Below are 20,220 nucleotides of genomic sequence, written 5' to 3' on the forward strand. Positions count from 1 at the left end.
ACGTACACATTGCCAAACACATAGCCATACACATAGACGTACACATTACCAAACACATAGCCATACACATAGCCAAACACATAGACATACACATTGCCAAACACATAGCCACACACATTGCCAAACACATAGCCATAGACATAGCCAAACACATAGACGTACACATTGCCAAACACATAGACGTACACATTGCCAAACACATAGCCATACACATAGACGTACACATAGACGTACCCATAGCCATACACATTGCCAAACACATAGCCAAACACATAGACGTACACATTGCCAAACACATAGCCATACACATAAACATACACATAGACGTACACACTGCCAAACACATAGACGTATCCATTGCCAAACACATAGACGTACACATTGCCAAACACATAGCCATACATATAAACGTACACATAGACGTACACATTGCCAAACACATAGCCATACACATAGACGTACACATTGACGTACACATTGCCAAACACATAGCCATACACATAGCCATACACATAGACGTACACATTGCCAAACACATAGCCATACACATAGACGTACACATTGCCAAACACATAGCCATACACATAGCCATACACATAGACGTACCCATAGCCATACACATAGACGTACACATAGCCATACACATATACTTACACATAGCCATACACATTGCCAAACACATAGCCATACACATAGCCATACACATAGACGTACACATAGACGTACACATAGCCATACACATAGACGTACACATAGTCATACACATTGCCAAATACATAGCCATACACATAGCCATACACATAGACGTACACATTGCCAAACACATAACCATACACATAGCCATACACATAGAAATACACATTGCCAAACACATATCCATACACATAGCCATACACATAGACATACACATAGACGTACACATTGCCAAACACATAGCCATACGCATAGACGTACACATAGCCATACACATTGCCAAACACATAGCCATACACATAGCCATACACATAGACGTTCATATAGACATACACATTGCCAAACACATAGCCATACACATAGCCATACACAGAAGCGTACACATATACATACACATTGCCAAACACATAGCCATATACAGAGGCGTACACATAGACATACATATTGCCAAACACATAGCCATACACATAGCCATACAATTAGCCTCACACAGAGGCGTCACATAGACATACACACAGCCTAATATACATACACATAGAAATACACTTTCACTTAAATGCACACAGATATTAACATAGCCATACACATAAACGTACATATAACAACAGCCACATATACATACACATAGACAAACATACGCATACACACACTTACACATAAACATACACACATGCAGACACGCACACACACGCGCGCGCACGCACACGCACACACACACACACACACAGAAATACACACAAACACAAACATGGGATGAGGTTTGAGGCACCGGTCAAGGTCACAGTCACTAAAATAGAAAAATGGTAATTAATGACTTTTGTTAGCAATATTGACATATTGCAAGCAAACTTACGACGTAAGCTAAAGTTTTTCTGTTAATCATCGAAAACCTGGTATATCGTCGCATTGCGGCGTTTCTTGTTTACTTTTTAATTTGAATTTTTATTGCTTTTGACAGGCACATATTTCAGCATTGTTGTATCCATTTCTAATACAAAGAATCGTATAGTCAAGCGCGCTCTCCTAACGCTCTAGTTATTTCTATAGTAACTACATGTACTAATGTTTGCAAAGACGAGTATTTGATTGCAGACAATAACATGTTATGAACTGATACGTTGTGGTGGTTTTAATCAAAAGACATTGCCAGATCATATAACAATTGTCGAGGCACCAGAGCTACATGAAGTCAAGGATATTCTGGATGGAGATATCACAACCATAAGGCAGTCGTGTGATTCTGTTGTCAACCATTGCGGAAGACCTTGACTCAACTTTTCAAAGTCATACTCTTTTCATTTTTAAAGGACGACGTCTTAGAGCTTATGTCAATAGCACTAACGATAACTTTAAATTTGCTTATTAAAACGGATGTAATGTAATTGATAGCTGTATTGCTACAAAAATGTTTTGATTTAGCAGGGAATTTCAATGTTATCGATAGGGTGGAATGTCATCTTTTGCCAATATGTGTATCATTTGACATTTTACTTAACAGATAGAAAATATAAATGCCACACCTATTAAACGATATAATCTGAACAAGCACTGATACAAACCCGGATTATATTGCAGAACTAGCTGCAGGCTACGAAAATGGTATTTCATTCGTAAGATTCTTGTATTATTGATAGCGATAATGTTTATGATATTGTGGATGCATTAGAAAACGTTATCAAACTATGTAGTGAGAAATTTACATTTATAATAAAACCAAGCATATTTAACCAAGGATATAAGTAATGGTTCGACTCAAAGTGCATATAGGCGAATAGAGAATCGTTACAGTAATATTTTTTCAATATTTAAATATCATTTTGAAAAAAATAATAATACCAAAACCTGATTATAAGATATATCCAAAGAAAATGTACATGTGTTGGGATGCTAGAGGTTTTTTAATGTTTAACAGAATGCCTGTAATGATTTGGTTCTAGGTTCTCTTTATACACGTGCATATATGAAACGTTGTATTAAATACTGGAGACGATTTTTTTGGCTATACATGTATTTGAAAACGCCAACATGTCGATAATGTCGCATTGACTTCATTTATGTAAACTCATAGGTTAAAAGGTCAGTATTTGCGAATGTAAAGAGCCAGATGTACACACGAACATTGTGTAGCGAATAACAGTTGTGCAACCAGGATTTGATGTTAGAGGAGGCGTAACTTTGGGGGGGGGGGGGGGGGCTTTACCTTTTGACTTGCGCCCCTCCATCAGAACCCAAATGAATTTGGTTAAAAGTGTTGTCGGGGGGGGGGGGGGTATTCCCCCAAGAAAATTTTAACAACTTCTAGTCCGGAGCACTTGGCGCCGTTTGTTGGGCATATTTCATTACTTTTCTTCTTCTGTATCGAAATGAAAAGTGAATCATAGTTAGGTGATTTTAGGAGCCGCAAGCGAATAAAAAGTTATCATCTAATACTCAAAATAAAACAAAATTCATATTTGAAACTTATGTTTGTTTTAGATGAAGCTAACTTTCGTAAATGTTCTGCATCATTCAGATGATCTGTACATATTTTTTTTCTTTTGAAACTCGTAGATATTATGAGATACACAGAGAAGAACTCGATTGCCCATACTGCGAATGTTATAGTAAAGATGAATTTCATTTTTGTTGATATTTCCTGTATGTAAGATAATAAGGAATGTTTATATTGCAAAATACAACGGAGAATACCTTACAATAGATAAATGTTATTCTTTAAAGTATAGTGTAAAAACGTACATATTACGCATTTTAAGATATACTTTATGGAACTTAGTTATGGAGTCATTACCTGTCATTGTCCTTATCTATCATATTTGTATTATAAAGATATGCTCTACTGTGTGTATGGCACCGAGGCCTTTCATACAATTAACTTTAACATTGAACTAAACTTGCCATGGAAACGATGTATTGAAATGAGAACTGTAGTGGTTGAAGTCCTATCCAGATTACATTTGTATTGAAATATGATAAAAACTGTCAGTATTTATGCATTTATAAAGGCCAATATTCTTAATCAGAACAGATTTGAACAGAACAAAACAGAACAGTATTTTATTCACATAAACTGTACAGTTTCTTGTGACATATAAATACATATGGAAACATCAAACTACAAGACATAAGATAATAGCACATACATGTAGTTGGATGCATCTTATGTGGAATATATAATTTTAAAAAAATTCACAAGGTAAATGATATAAAGCATGTTCAAAGCATGTTTAAAGCATAATATTGGTAAAAATGAGTGTTCAAATTTCAAAATATAATAAAGAGTAACACAATGGAAATAGTAAATCTTTATTGCGTTCTGGCGTGCTCCGTGTGCTCCGTACATGTGTTCATGAATATGATATTTTAGTTACAGGTTTTTGGAATAGGGCATTATAAATCATAAATATTTATGGTTATCACATCTTGTAGGTTTCAGTGTATTTGTATGTTAAATATAGGCAATATAAACAAAATTATCAATTTTATGGGACACCCCTCTACATAAATCAACATAATTCAATGGACACTATTTAATCAGACTGTGTGAACAGGGGGTTGTCAAAGTTTGTATTCGAAGGGAGGCCACTCAATGGCTGGTCTTCTTTGTCATCTACGTTCAGGGGTAAATCCATAATGAACAAATTTTCTTAACATCAAATAGTGCAATCAACATAATTCAATGGACACTATTTAATCAGACTGTGTGAACAGGGGGTTGTCAAAGTTTGTATTCGAAGGGAGGCCACTCAATGGCTGGTCTTCTTTGTCATCTACGTTCAGGGGTGACTGGTCCTGGATGACACCGTCAGACTCCTGTATACAAAATAATATTAATGAAGATTACTTTCATATAGAAGTCAACAGCATACATGCAGTAAGTATACAATAGTTGAAACGAAACCATAAACAATAAAATTATGGGCAACAAGGCAGTAAAAATGTACAAAATAGCAAACAGATATTCTAGACTTAGCGCTCTGTTATGATACACAAATAATTCCAGGGAATAGCTACTCTGTCAGTAAGTTTATCAAAGCAGTGACTTAGGTAATTTTAGTTTGGTTCAACTTTACCCTTTTCTTGGCAACCCACTCCTGGAGGAGCTGCCAATATCCAGACTGTGACTTCCTGTACAGCAGTATCCCAGCAACACCTATTACTGCTATGAAAACACAAGCGCCCACAATACCCAGAACAGTTGCTAGAGGGAAGCTCCTGGCTGACACAGACTTTGTCAGGGGAATGGGTGGGGTAAAGGATGAGGACACAAAGTGGATCACACCATTTGTACAAGGTATGTTGCCTTCAACGACCTTGCTCTTGTTCACATAAAACTGAAATATATAAATGTATGTGGATGTGTAATACACATACTGTATTATGAATTAATGGCTTGGCCATTATGTTTATATTTTTGCAACATTCATAGCCGAAGGCAATGTGCCTATTGGCCTGTGAACTTTTCATTTAATGCAAAATATGTATAGGTATATTGCTTGCCTCATTATTTAAGATGTATAGCACATAATTATTTTCTTTACAAAAGCAAATAAAAAGTTTCTAACGATAACTGAAATACTTAATGCAGCCAGAATTTAAAACAACGTTCTGGGTGATTATCACCAAACGCTGACATTGCACTAATATTTTCCATCAATTTCAAATGCATTATCATGTTCACTTCTTTAGTGAGGCAACAAAATATAAAACAGAATATGTGAGCTTCAGTGAACAAATTGATCACAACTCACAGCATGTTCTAAGAGGTTGTATGTTATGTACAGAGTCTCGTTGGACACTGTGGTTAGGCTGAAGTTCTTAAAGTCAACACTATTCAGAGTGGTCACATGGTCTGAAACCACCAATTGCTTCCTCAGGGCTTCGACTGGTAAAACCTGTGAAGAAATTAGTATTAATAGTATTAATATTATAAAATACAAATAATTCACTAATACTCTCTCACCCTTTATAAGGTCAGATATAGAGACAAAAATTTGTATGATGATACAAATTGCTTGTAACAATGATATCTTGTTATTATAAACTACTAGTAGTTACACCAAAGGAAAGAAAAAATAGATTCCCTCAAACTTACTTTATTTTTCAGTGTGTTGTCTATTGGAACAAACATGGTCAGTTTTTGGTTTGGAACATTTTCAGCACTTAGCAATGATTTTAAATCACTGTCCTCAGCTAAGTTTGTAATCATCTGAAATCAGCAGAATTGAGGCTATTTCTTGTTAAGAAACTCATATTTCCTACAAAAAGTATTAAATGACAAATTATCTCAATGATAAATATACATAGTAGGCTCAAATTATATAAGAGCATGGTAAGCAGAGTGATACGACTGGTTGAGAATATTTACATAACCATTATGAACATATATACCAGGATATAACACCAAGGCTATGACAATATATTCACATACCTCCATCTTTTCCTTTTGAAAAACAGACATACTTAATGGGGCACATATTCACCAACAGATAAACACATATTTTAACTCCAAACAGACTACCAGAGTAAAGCTTATATGTCTATATAGAATTTCCACAATACTGAGGCAGCCCTACCTGGTAGATCATGGAGGAGGTGGGCAGGATTTGGAGAGTAGACAGGACATCACTGTTACAGTACTTCTTCCCATCGCCAACCAGGGCAGCCTCACACTGGCACCTGATTCCAGTGGCTACCTGGGACAGTCAACAAATATTCATGTCAAGTTAAAAGGCATTGGCTTCATTATCAATACTTATTTTTGTTTAACAGTCAAACCTTATAGTAATGTAAGGCAAGTGCAATTCCTAACATTTACAAGCCTGGAAATTGTAGTTTTATCCGTTTTGAATTTCATTAATTCAGCACAATACACAAACTAAATTATTCCCCTTTATATAAAACACTTAGGTTATATAATCGGAAATATTCTCTTATTTGAAATAGCTTACATAGTAGCTACAGGAAGCATTTTTATGACAACCTCCATTGCCATAGCTACAGGGTCCACTGCAGTTGTATCCATCTCCATTGTACCCAGCATCACACACACAGGAAATGGCACCAGTTGCATTCTGGGAGCAGACAGCATTCACATCACACCCGCCATTCTTGTACCCACAGCTGGATTTGTCTATGAAAAAAAAAGAAAACCACGATTTCTATTTACATGTAAATAATAACTCTTTGTCATTTAATTTCTTCCCATTTCTTGCAGATATATTTGTTTCAAAACCATAAAACTAAGAAGTTGTTTTGCGATTAAATATGTATCATTCAGACTGCCATATCTATCCTTGTGTATCATTCAGACTGCCTTATATAATTATCCTTGAGTATTATTTGGACCGTATTATTTAAACAGCCTTATCTATCCTTGTGTATCATTTGGATAGTATCATTTAAACAGCTCTATCTATCCTTGTGTATCATTCAAATTACCTTATCTATCTTTGTGTATCATTTGGACAGTATCATTCAAACAGCCTTATCTATCCTTGTGTATCATTCAGACAGCCTTAACCATCCTTGAGTATCAATCAGATTGCCTTATCTATCCATGTGTATCATTCAGAGAGCCTTATATATCCTTGTGTATCATTCAGATTGCCTTATCTATTCTAGTGTATCATTCAGACTGTCTTATCTATCCTTGTGTATCATTCAGACATACTTATCTGCCATTGTGTATCATTTATATTGCCTTATATATTCTTGATAATAGCATACAATATATATTTCAATACAACAATAAAACAGATAAGTGGGATCAGGATTGTATATTATTAAGCTTACCAATATCACAGTTTTTGCCAGCCCAGCCCTCTATACAAGTGTTACAGTCCAGGCCTATGAACTTGGGCTCACAGGTACATGTTCCGTTACCGCGGCTACCATCACTGCACACCCCATGACCATGACATGGGGTCTCTGGACCACCAGGACAGTCTAAATCAGGTTATTTATGTTAATATATTAACAAAATATAAAGAAGATTGCAAAAAATAGTTAATAGTGTGGCAAACTGTAACTTAAATGCTGACAAATGTGAAACATGCTAGAGTTAAATACTTTGTGAAAATTTAAATTTCAACAATTTTTGTTTTACAGTATTTAATTCTGCTTATGTATCCAAATAATTCATAAGTACATGACGATAAGAACATCAAATGTTCAAGATAATACAAAATTCACATGTATATTGCCAGTAGTCTACAATATAACCAATATCCTTTTTAAAAAATCCAGGACTGCAGTCTACAGTGTAATCAATATCCTGTTTAATGGCACAAGAATCTAGGTCAGTAGTCTACAATATAACCAATATCCTGTTTAATGGCACAAGGAGCTAGGCCAGTAGTCTACAATATAACCAATATCCTGTTTAATGGCACAAGGATCTAGGCCAGTAGTCTACAAATAACCAATATCCTGTTTAAATACACAAGGATCTAGGCCAGTAGTCTACAATATAAACAATATCCTGTTTAATGGCACAAGGATCTAGGCCAGTAGTCTACAATATAACCAATATCCTGTTTAATGGCACAAGGATCCAGGCCAGTAGTCTACAATATAACCAATATCCTGTTTAATGGCACAAGGATCCAGGCCAGTAGTCTACAATATAACCAATATCCTGTTTAAAGACACAAGGATCCAGGCCAGTAGTCTACAATATAACCAATATCCTGTTTAATGGCACAAGGTTCCAGGCCAGTAGTCTACAATATAACCAATATCCTGTTTAATGACACAAGGATCCAGGCCAGTAGTCTACAATATAAACAATATCATGTTTAATGGCACAAAGACCCAGGCCAGTAGTCTACAATATAACCAATATCCTGTTTAATGGCACAAGGATTCCAGGCTGGTAGTCTACACTATAACCAATATCCTGTTTAATGGCACAAGGATCTAGGCCAGTAGTCTACACTATTACCAATGTCCTGTTTGTTTAAAGACACAAGGATCCAGGCTAGTAGTCTACAGTGTAACCAATATCCTGTTTAATGGCACAAGGATCCAGGCCAGTAGTCTACAATATAACCAATATCCAGTTTGAAGACACAAGGATCCAGGCCAGTAGTCTACAGTGTAACCAATATCCTGTTTAATGGCACAAGGATTCCAGGCTGGTAGTCTACACTATAACCAATATCCTGTTTAATGGCACAAGGATCTATGCCAGTAGTCTACAATATAAACAATATCCTGTTTAATGGCACAAGGATCCAGGCTAGTAGTTCTCAATATAACCAATATCCTGTTTAATGGCACAAGGATCCAGGCCAGTAGTCTACAATATAACCAATATCCTGTTTAATGGCACAAGGATCCAGGCCAGTAGTCTACAATATAACCAATATCCTGTTTAATGGCACAAGGATCCAGGCCAGTAGTCTACAATATAACCAATATCCTGTTTAATGACACAAGGATCCAGGCCAGTAGTCTACAATATAAACAATATCATGTTTAATGGCACAAAGACCCAGGCCAGTAGTCTACAATATAACCAATATCCTGTTTAATGGCACAAGGATTCCAGGCTGGTAGTCTACACTATAACCAATATCCTGTTTAATGGCACAAGGATCTAGGCCAGTAGTCTACACTATTACCAATGTCCTGTTTGTTTAAAGACACAAGGATCCAGGCTAGTAGTCTACAGTGTAACCAATATCCTGTTTAATGGCACAAGGATCCAGGCCAGTAGTCTACAATATAACCAATATCCAGTTTGAAGACACAAGGATCCAGGCCAGTAGTCTACAGTGTAACCAATATCCTGTTTAATGGCACAAGGATTCCAGGCTGGTAGTCTACACTATAACCAATATCCTGTTTAATGGCACAAGGATCTATGCCAGTAGTCTACAATATAAACAATATCCTGTTTAATGGCACAAGGATCCAGGCTAGTAGTTCTCAATATAACCAATATCCTGTTTAATGGCACAAGGATCAAGGCCAGTAGTCTACAATATAACCAAAATCCTGTTTAATGGCACAAGAACCCATGCCAGTAGTCTACAATATAACCAATATCCTGTTTAAAGACACAAGGATCCAGGCCAGTAGTCTACAATATAACCAATATCCTGTTTAATGGCACAAGGATCCAGGCCAGTAGTCTACAATATAACCAATATCCTGTTTAATGACACAAGGATCCAGGCCAGTAGTCTACAATATAAACAATATCATGTTTAATGGCACAAAGACCCAGGCCAGTAGTCTACAATATAACCAATATCCTGTTTAATGGCACAAGGATTCCAGGCTGGTAGTCTACACTATAACCAATATCCTGTTTAATGGCACAAGGATCTAGGCCAGTAGTCTACACTATTACCAATGTCCTGTTTGTTTAAAGACACAAGGATCCAGGCTAGTAGTCTACAGTGTAACCAATATCCTGTTTAATGGCACAAGGATCCAGGCCAGTAGTCTACAATATAACCAATATCCAGTTTGAAGACACAAGGATCCAGGCCAGTAGTCTACAGTGTAACCAATATCCTGTTTAATGGCACAAGGATTCCAGGCTGGTAGTCTACAGTATAACCAATATCCTGTTTAATGGCACAAGGATCTATGCCAGTAGTCTACAATATAAACAATATCCTGTTTAATGGCACAAGGATCCAGGCTAGTAGTTGTCAATATAACCAATATCCTGTTTAATGGCACAAGAACCCAGGACAGAAGTCTACAATATAACCAATATCCTGTTTAATGGCACAAAAATCTAGGCCAGTAGTCTACAATATAACCAATATCCTATTTAATGGCACAAGGATCCAGGCCAGTAGTCTACAATATAACCAATATCCTGTTTAATGGCATAAGGATCCAGGCCAGTAGTCTACAATATAACCAATATCCTGTTTAATGGCACAAGGATCCAGGCCAGTAGTCTACAATATAACCAATATCCTGTTTAATGGCACAAGAACCTAGGCCAGTAGTCTACAATATAACCAATATCCTGTTTAAAGGCACAAGGATCTAGGCCAGTAGTCTACAATATAACCAATATCCTGTTTAATGGCACAATGATCCAGGCCAGTAGTCTACAATATAACCAATATATTGTTTAATGGCACAAGGATCCAGGCCAGTAGTCTACAATATAACCAAAATCCTGTTTAATGGCACAAGAACCCAGGCCAGTAGTCTACAATATAACCAATATCCTGTTTAATGGCACAAGGATCCAGGCCAGTAGTCTACAATATAACCAATATCCTGTTTAATGACACAAGGATCCAGGCCAGTAGTCTACATTATAACCATTATCAAATATCTTGCATTCAACTATGTTTATCAAAACCTATTGTAGGTGCAGATACAAGCAAAAATAATGGCAAAATGTTATTACCCTTTATATATAAAATATTTACACCAAGCAGTGGAATAATCTATGAAGTAGAGTTTTTTTATGACATGCAATTCCATGTATGAAAGCAACATGTTTTTTGTACCAGAAGTCTTCAAGTATTATATGTGTGCATTACATTAATAAATGGCAACAGTGTCATTGATATGAATTAGACTTCATTCTTGCAAGCATGATGTTCATGTCTTGACTATGGGCAACAAACTTGATATGTCCCTAAAGTATTTGGGATGGGTCAAGTTGGAAATGCAATCTCCATAAAAATTTTGGAATGGGTTAGGTCGGAAATGCAATTTCCGTTAAATAATTGGGATGGTTTAGATTGGAAATGCAATGACAGATAAAAATTTGGGATGGCGAAGGTTGGACATGCAATTTTGTTAAATATTTGGGATGGCGAAGGTTGGACATGCAATTTCGTTAAATATTTGGGATGGCTTTGTTAGATTGGAAATCAAACGTCATCAAAACCTGAACAGTTGAGTCCAAAATACCCCTCACAACAGCCCTTCTCCTAGCATTGTGCAAAAATAAAATTATGTATCATTATGGGTGATCATAGTGAGCCACAACTTCAGGCCAATGAGTAGAAAATTAGTTTTTAAATGAGGTTTATGAGTCTCCTTGAAAAATATTTTGTTGAATTTTGTAGTTCTAGTAGTAGTTGAATATGTAGTTAAAATACACTCAATTATTTTTAATTGAAATTTAGTCAACAAGTTTTCAAAAATATGCATCAAGCTTATCAATATTAAGAGCAGCTTATTAAAACAATAGTTAAAACAATTCATATTTCTAATTAATATTGGAGCTGAAAAAAATCATTAACTATGACCAACTTGGTTGACTTACAATGGTTTCCGTGACACAGATGCCCTGGCAACCCTGCTGCTCAGTGATGGAACCATGGGACGTCCTTACAGCATAGAAACACGACACAGGGTCCACTTTCTCCACAGGGAGTTGGGATGGAGACACACAGCTGTAGTCTGTACCCCTGCATGCTGCACAGGGACCCTGCCATGAAGTGTGATAGGTGATAAATGGTTGAACTTGAAATTCCAAAACACCATTACTGATTAAATTTTATTAAACTCTAAATTTAAACTTAATTTTCTCAAATCTTGAAAATAAGCCAATGGGGTTATGGAACTAAAATTATGAAATAAGCAAGATGCTGATGGTATGTATACCTTGGACAATTATATACACTAAAAAAGCTTAGTTTCATGAATATGCATCAGAAACATATTTTAAACAAGCAAATTTGTTGAATTGATAACCCCCACCTGATAATGCAAAGTTTATAGATTGGAAATGAAAAGTAGGTGGACTATTCCTACATTAACATGTAATATGGCTGCAGAGAAATTGACCGTTATGAACGTTGGATATAAGTTAGAGTTTGTTTGGAATTATTAGAAATAAAAGTTTTGTATATAGAGTAATAGTTTCTATGAATTTGAATGATTTCAAAGTGAAAGTTCAGATATGTCTGAAGTGATAACAGTAACTAGTGACCAAATTTTTTTATCACATACACCCAGTTGAAAACATGTCCAAAAGTTCATCAAGGAAAACATTCTGATCAAGTTCCATGAATATAAGACCATACATAATGCCTCTAATGTGTGTCGTTTTTCTCTACAATTTGACCTAGTGACCTAGTTTTTGATCCCATGTGCCCCACTTTACAAGCAGTCCATATTTCATCAAGGGGTGCATCAAGACCAAGTTTGAACATAATCCAACCAATCATTTTAGTTCCAGACAAAAAATCTTAAGATTTGACCTAGTGACCTTATTTTTGACCATATGTGACCCAGTTTTAAGTAAGTCCAAGATTTCATCAAGGAAAACATTCTGATTATGAATATGAATATTTGACCATGTATAATGCCTCTAGTATGTTCCAAAGATTTTTTTAAGATTTGACCAAGTGACCTAGTTTTTGACCCCATGTGACCCACTTTTTTAAGTGGTACATATTTCACGAAGGGGTACATCATGACCAATTTTGAACATAGCTTGACCAATTATTACCATGATATGGTTCCAGACAAGATTTTTCTAAGATTTAATCTAGCCACCTAATTTTAGATCATATGTGACCCAGTTTTATTTACAACCATGTGACCCACTTTTACAAGTGGTCGAGATTTGATCCAGGGGAACATTCTGACCAAGTTTGAACATTTTCTGATCAATGCCTACCAAGATATGGTACCGGACGGAATGACGGACGGACAACGCCAAAACAGTATCCCCCTCCCGAAATCTTCGATTCGGCAGGGGATAATTACAAATCCATCAGAGATGTATATGCATGTGTGGTAATGTCTAGAAGAACACATGAAAATAATCATTCCTCTTTAGTATATGTTTATTCATGCTGGTTTAGTTTAGTTCATACCAATATATTTAAGTTCAATATGAAGACAATCATAAACTGGAATGAATCCCACTTGAGTATGTTAGTTTGGTATAAACCAATTCAGTATTAAAGGCCATGGGTAAATATCTCTGGTGGTGGTCAAACCCACACATGTTTTGGTTAGACGCTGACACCTTTACCATGATACGCTGACACCTTTACCATGATACGCTGACACCTTTACCATGATACGCTGACACCTTTACCATGATACGCTGACACCTTTACCATGATACCACATTCCATTTTGTGCCCATTCATCAAACATTGCTTATTTCACTGGTGCCTTCAAACCTTGGTTGTAGTGACAATTTTGTTGTCGCAGTTGTTGAAGATTGGGTGGAAAAGGCCGTCGATTTCATTGACCATCCCACCGTACGTGAACATGTCCTGCTTCACAACATGGATACCATTGGCATACAGCTCCTGGGAAAGGGAGGAAATAATCATAAGGTCTATTTCTATTTCTAACTCAGTGTACAGCAATGAAATACAAGATATTATGCTATTCCTGAGACATTCATGTTGCTTGTTAAGTTACACAGTTTTAACTTATAGCATTGCAATTGATTTTTTGTAAGTCTGTTTCTTTTGCAACAAGAATAAAGCAAACATTTGATGATAAATAAAAAAAATTGTAACCGTTTGGCTACACATCAAGATCATAGTAAATGTTAGAACTTAGTATTAAGCATTTAATAAGCCATGGAAAAAAAGCATAAAAAGCCTTCGGTCAAAAATCGATAACTATAATCAAGACCATACAAGCATAAGAACATCAATAACATAGAAAGCCTTCAGTAAAAAAACAATATAGCCAGCATAAGGCCATAAATCAAGAATATACATAGTAAGTGTAAGGCAATAATTCAAGAACATAGTAAGCTTGTGGCTATACTTCAAACCATGGTAAGCATTAGGCTAAAAATCAAGAACATTATTAGTATGCCTTTGACCATTAATAAAAAACATGGTAAGTGTTAGGCTATTAATTCCCTTGTATGCATTCATCTAACTGTGTTTTGTCTCATATAACATTTTACATTTCTGTAAAACTTCACAGCAGCTAACAAAACCCAGTCTCCAGCCTTACCCCGTTGTTCTCAGTGAAGTCTATCCTGTGTAGTGATCCCTCGAACTCGCTGATGAGTAGCTGTCCATCCTCCGCCAGAAACATGTACACCAGAGACGAGTGGATGAATGAGCCAAGAAGTGCACGGGTCTGATATAAACAATAAGGGGTATATTTTCACGAAACAGGTTAATAAGAAATTATATATTTCAAGCATGTACCCCAAAGATGAATGGATTAACAAACTGAACAATGCCAGAATCTGATAACGACTAGTGGGCTGACGTTAACAAATTAACTTCAAATAATTTATAGATTTAAAAAAGAGATAATAAACTAGAGTCATGTTTTCAGCCAAACCTTCTTGAACATAAGGGTGACTAGGTTAAGTACCACAATTACGCAGGCTGAGGTATTACCATTGTCCTGTTGAGGCGACTAGCAGCTGCATCGTTGGGGACAAACAGGGTGTACTCGTTCATCTTCTCTATAGTCTCTATCAACCCATACTCCTGCAAACAGTTAAAAGTGAACAAAACTCACATGTATCCAGAAAAGTTTTCTGTATTTGCAACATGCACCATGTGCCATAAATAAAAAATATTCCTCTACATTTAAAATGTGCCATGTGTCGTAAATAATGAAATATTCCTCTATATTTAACGTGTGCCATTTGTCATGTATTATGATATATTCCTCTATATTCAGAATGCTTCAGGGGGCATAAATAATGAAATTATATTCAATGTGTAATGCTAATTTGCTAGGAAATAATTGTTCAATGGTTTTGGAAAATGATGCCAAGGTGGACATTATCTTATCTTTTGCTGAAGTATTTTGGCACACTTTTCTATCCATCATAGTCAGTACAGTGAGCGTTACCTTTAGCCAAGAGGTGAAGATGCTATACTGGGGGTTTTGGGCCAGGAGGTCAGCAAGTTCTGGGTAGTTGTCAGGGTCCACTGGCTCATACGGCTCCAAAACCTGCCATCAACAACAGTGCCAATAAAGGACTATATTCAAATAGCAAATATTTTCGATCAAAAGATAGCTGTATAAAACAAAAACTAACAAAAAACATTTACATTTATTTAAATGATCATACACATCATCGATTTGTTTTTCAAACTCATTGCTACAAATCATCTGTGTTTTTATATACTTAAATAAAGTATTCTTAACTCTTAAAATCTAATTTATAATAAGAAAAAACTATTTCATTTATTGATTCATTAAGCACCTTATCAATAACATGTATGTAGCCATTGGTTGCAATGATGTCAGACTTGATCACCGAGGCAACAGTTCCCGTCTTCTTAGGCATCACCTTGACAACCTGCAGCACAATAGCAATGTTGATGTTTTGAAGAAAACAAGCATTTATTTAAAATTTCTTTTTAAATAACAAGTGACATTTATCACAGTTTGTTTATGAACACTTGACAAGAGTACAGCAAGTGGATGCCAGTGTCTGTGATTCGATTCCCTTCAAAGGGGCATAACTTCACAATCATTTAAACCAGAGTTATTTTGTGTGAAAATCTTGAACACTTTTTAGGCAAATGTCTTCAAAAAACACTAGATAAATACAATGCTACCATAATACTAGTAATTATAGATTTTTTTTTTAACAGACGTACAAAGCTCATATATTTTGATGATAACATAATAAACCATATTTTTTCTGCTCTATTTGACTCCTATCACACTACAATGTTACGACAACCACAACAGCTATCCTACACTTATACACAGTCATAACATATATGACCAGCTTCTCACCCCATCAGATCCTTTTGTCACATAGAGAGAGAAGCCATCAGCCATTGTGTCCACTTTCCTGATGGAAGACACCTTCACCAGCTCATCTAAGCTGTGACTGCCCGCTACAGTATGGTAACTGCAAAATAAACAACTTTCTCATTATTTTTATTTTATTATCGGACAAATCTTGTAAAGAACGAAAAGCTGTCTGTAAGACAGCGCTATCAACTATTAAGCCACTTTTTATATGTATATAAATTGATTAACATAAATGTGTTTTTTTTAATATGTTCATGTCAAAAGCATGGTTCACAACTAGGATTGAGGAATAAGAGAGTTTACCAAGTGAATTAGTATGCCAATGTTTTAAAACAATGGATCATAACTAGGATTGAGGAATAAGAGAGTTTACCAAGTGAATTAGTATGCCAATGTTTTAAAACAATGGATCATAACTAGGATTGAGGAATAAGAGAGTTTACCAAGTGAATTAGTATGCCAATGTTTTAAAACAATGGATTATAACTTGGGTTGAGGATCATACAAAGTTTTCCAAGTGAAGTATTATGTCAATGTACGAAAACAAGGGGTAATAAGGAAGATTGAGGATCATATCGAGTTCACTTAATGAAGTTTTTGTCAACAAATGAAAACCAGGGGCCATAACTTGGATTGGAGCTGATAAAGAGTTAAGCGGTACTAAGTGAAGCACTGTGCCAATGCATGAGCCATGTATGAGATATGAATAAAATTCAAACTTAAACCAAAAACTGTTAGTCAATCAGGGGCCATAACTTGTATTTAGGATCAATTAGTTATTTTACTAAGTTGGCTGATGGCCTTGAACAATAAATAGGGGATATTATGATAGGACGCTTTTCTGGTGGCCTGTATCACGTCGAGTTCGTTCGAGACGGATACATGTTTACTCACCGAACTCAACGTGATGCAGGTCACCAGTAAATCATTTTATCGTAATATTCCATTTATTATATACCTGCAAATTCAATTATTCCTTTTTATTTTTGTTTCAATACGATTTAATTTTACCGCCATCTGTCAAATGCGCCTATGAATTCGAATGTGTTATGTAGCTTTGTGTAATGAAGTCAAGGGAGGCTACTTCACTACAGCAAAACGAAGTCAGAAGTTACAGAATTCACTTTATGGACCAAAATAAGAACAAAATATTTTATGTTTTAGCAAAATTAACAAATTGCTTGTACGAAAACAAATATTAGATGTCCCAGCACAAAAAAAAAGAACAACAAAAAAGCGGTAGTTATTTTATGAGTATACACTAATCGTCATTTCCTGTAGACGTAACACGGCCATTTTAAACAAAGTAAATATTCGTGGGATTATTTTGACGATCATAAAATGCAGAATTTAGGGAAGTTAGTGAGTCAATCGCTACTTCTATCAATGACGCGAATTCGCCTTCTTCTTTGTATTGGTGAGCTGCTTATATTTATGATAATAAACATGGATAATGCAACAATTTATGAAGTTTGAAATGGCAAACAACTACTGTAGTTCACTGAAGCATGTGTGAAGTAGCTGTCTAGATAGATTGAAAGTGTTCTCTGCTTCGTGCTTATCCTCATGGTTCTTTGAAGAAGATGAGAACCATGTTCCTGAATATTAACATGCTTCTGGAGTGTGAGTAAAGTTAGTTTATTTAATGTATTTAAAAGTTGACATGTTTTACCAGCTTTTTTGGTAACCCTATTTTTAGCAACGCAGAAGTAGTTCCGAGATTACACACGGTACTCGCATGATACGAAATCAGAAAACGACAGTAACACGATACGGATTTTTCAATACTGCGTGCTGTATTTTCACTGTTGGATATGGAAAAGGAATTTGATAGGCATATAATAAGGTGAAATATCAAGCCAATTAATGAATGTCTTTTGAGATATTGGAAAAAACTTAAACTAAATGCTGATGCAGATGCTGAGTTGAATAGAAAAATCTGCTTCTCACCGAAGATGGTTTGGGTTCAAACTTAACAAGGGTAACTTTTCATGGCCTCTCAAAACCACACCATTTACTAGTTCCACCTAGGAAGTGGAAACCAGCCTGATTCTGTAAGCTTATATCTTTCCTCACAATCAAGGTCTAAGAAATAGACCTAAAATTTACCATATTTGAGTAAAAGTGGACGGAAAATGATAGGTACTTTTTGTATTTGACCAGGGCCTACTCAATATGACCAAAAATTGACTTGTGATTAATCAGGTCAAGTTCTCCACATTTAATGAGAATGGCATCCTCAGGTTTGCTACAAGAATGAACAAAACCACATGACTGTATCAAAACGAGCAGCTTTCATATTGACATGATGAAAGTCACCCATATATGATAGAAAAATAACTTTGATAACCAAATTCTCAAAATCCTACTGAACTAAAATTATCACAGAATGTGATCAATAACCCTGCATTCCCAAGTGTCCGATTGTCAAATAATTTTAAACTCTGACCTAGTATGACCATGATATTGACCAGGTACAAACTATCATCAGTAAGGCTTTATAGCAAAAAATATTAAGCTCAGAAGGGGCGATATGACCTTGGCCTTGAAGGTAGGGGCACAGAGCGTCTGTAAAACACATCCTCAAACTATGGTGGTCATTTCTGGCAAATAATTCCAAAATCTGACATTATATGACAATGATATGGATTTTACAAAACTATCATCAGTAAGGCTTATATAGCAAAACATACTAAGTTCAGAAGGTTTCTGAGACCATGACTTCTAAGGTAGGGACACCGGTCTTAAGTATCACCTCCTAATACTTTGCTGGTCACTTCTGCCATAAGTTTAAAATTGGACCATGAATGATAAAGATATGGAACAGACACAAACTATTAACAGTAAAGCTTATATAAGTTATCATAAGTTCAGAAGATTGCTGTCACCTTGACCTTTAAGGTAGGGGCACATGTCTTGTGCACACCATTTCCTCTTGCTATGATGGTCACTTCAGCTGAATAGTTTTAACATCTAACCATGCATGAGGTAGATATGAAGCAGACAAAAACAGGACAGACCAATGATCACATACTTTGTTCAGAAGATTGCTGTGACCTTGACCTTGAATGTAAAGAATAGGGTCTTCAGTGCATCACATCTGCACACTATGGTTCCTATATAGCCCTAATTTTACTTTCTGGAACGGGGTTTTAATTAATAGGCAGACTATGTCAATATTGCCTTACTTGAGAAGAGTAAGGATATTGTCCTTGGTTCCCCACCACCTCTCCTTGGCTTGGTCCGCCATGTAGCGCTGCATGAATGGCACTATACCCTCGTTGGCGATTGCAAACACTGTGTAGTTTCCGTTCAGCAGCAAATCACGGTCATACTTCTGCAAATGCTGTTCAAAAACGAAAGCGCCATGGTTAAATAAATCAGTGTTTTTACAAGACAGGATTGCAACCTGTAATTGCATGAGCAAGAATTCTATTTATAAATAATTAATCTATGTGATATTTGAAAAGCCTTAACAGTCAACAATTACATGTTATGGTATCCATATTTCATTGTTATGATAACATTAATTTAATTTTCTATCATTCATCACAAAGCAATTGACGGCAAATAGGAAAACTTTACTGAATTGTTTATCTTAAAACATTCTATACTTGAAGTAATTTGAAGGTCTGCATAGTTTCATTCAAGCTGCCCAGCTCCATGATGAGGTTGCCATAGCAATGAAAGCCACTCCCACTGAGGCCCTTCTCCAGGGGACAGGAACAGTTAACATACGGCTTGCTCCTGTCAGCATGCATACAGGTCGCCTGAAAACACTCGAGTGACTTTACTATGTTTTTTTTTTTTTAA

The 20,220-nt window shown here is 35.9% G+C and overlaps 2 protein-coding genes across 4 annotated transcripts in view; both read right to left on the reverse strand.

The window, feature by feature from the left end:
- Positions 1–650: 650 nt before the first annotated feature.
- Positions 651–1,136, reverse strand: LOC128217497 (prisilkin-39-like). Its single transcript, XM_052924658.1, has one exon. It carries the CDS (start codon positions 1,134–1,136, stop codon positions 651–653), a length of 486 nt encoding a protein of 161 aa, XP_052780618.1.
- A 2,596-nt stretch (positions 1,137–3,732) lies between these two features.
- The window catches only part of LOC128218075 (stabilin-2-like), a 145,837-nt gene continuing 129,349 nt past the window's right edge, over positions 3,733–20,220 (reverse strand). For 2 of the 3 annotated variants that reach the window (XM_052925606.1, XM_052925607.1), the window contains exons 24-40: positions 20,022–20,177; positions 19,596–19,753; positions 16,387–16,504; positions 15,845–15,940; positions 15,487–15,588; positions 15,024–15,116; positions 14,626–14,754; positions 13,827–13,958; positions 11,951–12,115; positions 11,570–11,612; positions 7,486–7,638; positions 6,642–6,823; positions 6,267–6,386; positions 5,786–5,899; positions 5,442–5,585; positions 4,764–5,024; positions 3,733–4,503 (exon numbers count right to left, since the gene is read on the reverse strand). In XM_052925606.1, the coding sequence (XP_052781566.1) occupies positions 4,381–4,503; positions 4,764–5,024; positions 5,442–5,585; positions 5,786–5,899; positions 6,267–6,386; positions 6,642–6,823; positions 7,486–7,638; positions 11,570–11,612; positions 11,951–12,115; positions 13,827–13,958; positions 14,626–14,754; positions 15,024–15,116; positions 15,487–15,588; positions 15,845–15,940; positions 16,387–16,504; positions 19,596–19,753; positions 20,022–20,177 (2,289 nt within the window). In that variant the 3' untranslated portion in view covers positions 3,733–4,380. Of the gene's footprint in view, positions 4,504–4,763; positions 5,025–5,441; positions 5,586–5,785; positions 5,900–6,266; positions 6,387–6,641; positions 6,824–7,485; positions 7,639–11,569; positions 11,613–11,950; positions 12,116–13,826; positions 13,959–14,625; positions 14,755–15,023; positions 15,117–15,486; positions 15,589–15,844; positions 15,941–16,386; positions 16,505–19,595; positions 19,754–20,021; positions 20,178–20,220 lie in introns of those variants that run through there. The other variant, XR_008258310.1, reaches the window with a different exon arrangement.

This window comes from Mya arenaria, chromosome 14 (genome assembly GCF_026914265.1).
Source record: "Mya arenaria isolate MELC-2E11 chromosome 14, ASM2691426v1".
NCBI classification, from domain to species: domain Eukaryota; kingdom Metazoa; phylum Mollusca; class Bivalvia; order Myida; family Myidae; genus Mya; species Mya arenaria.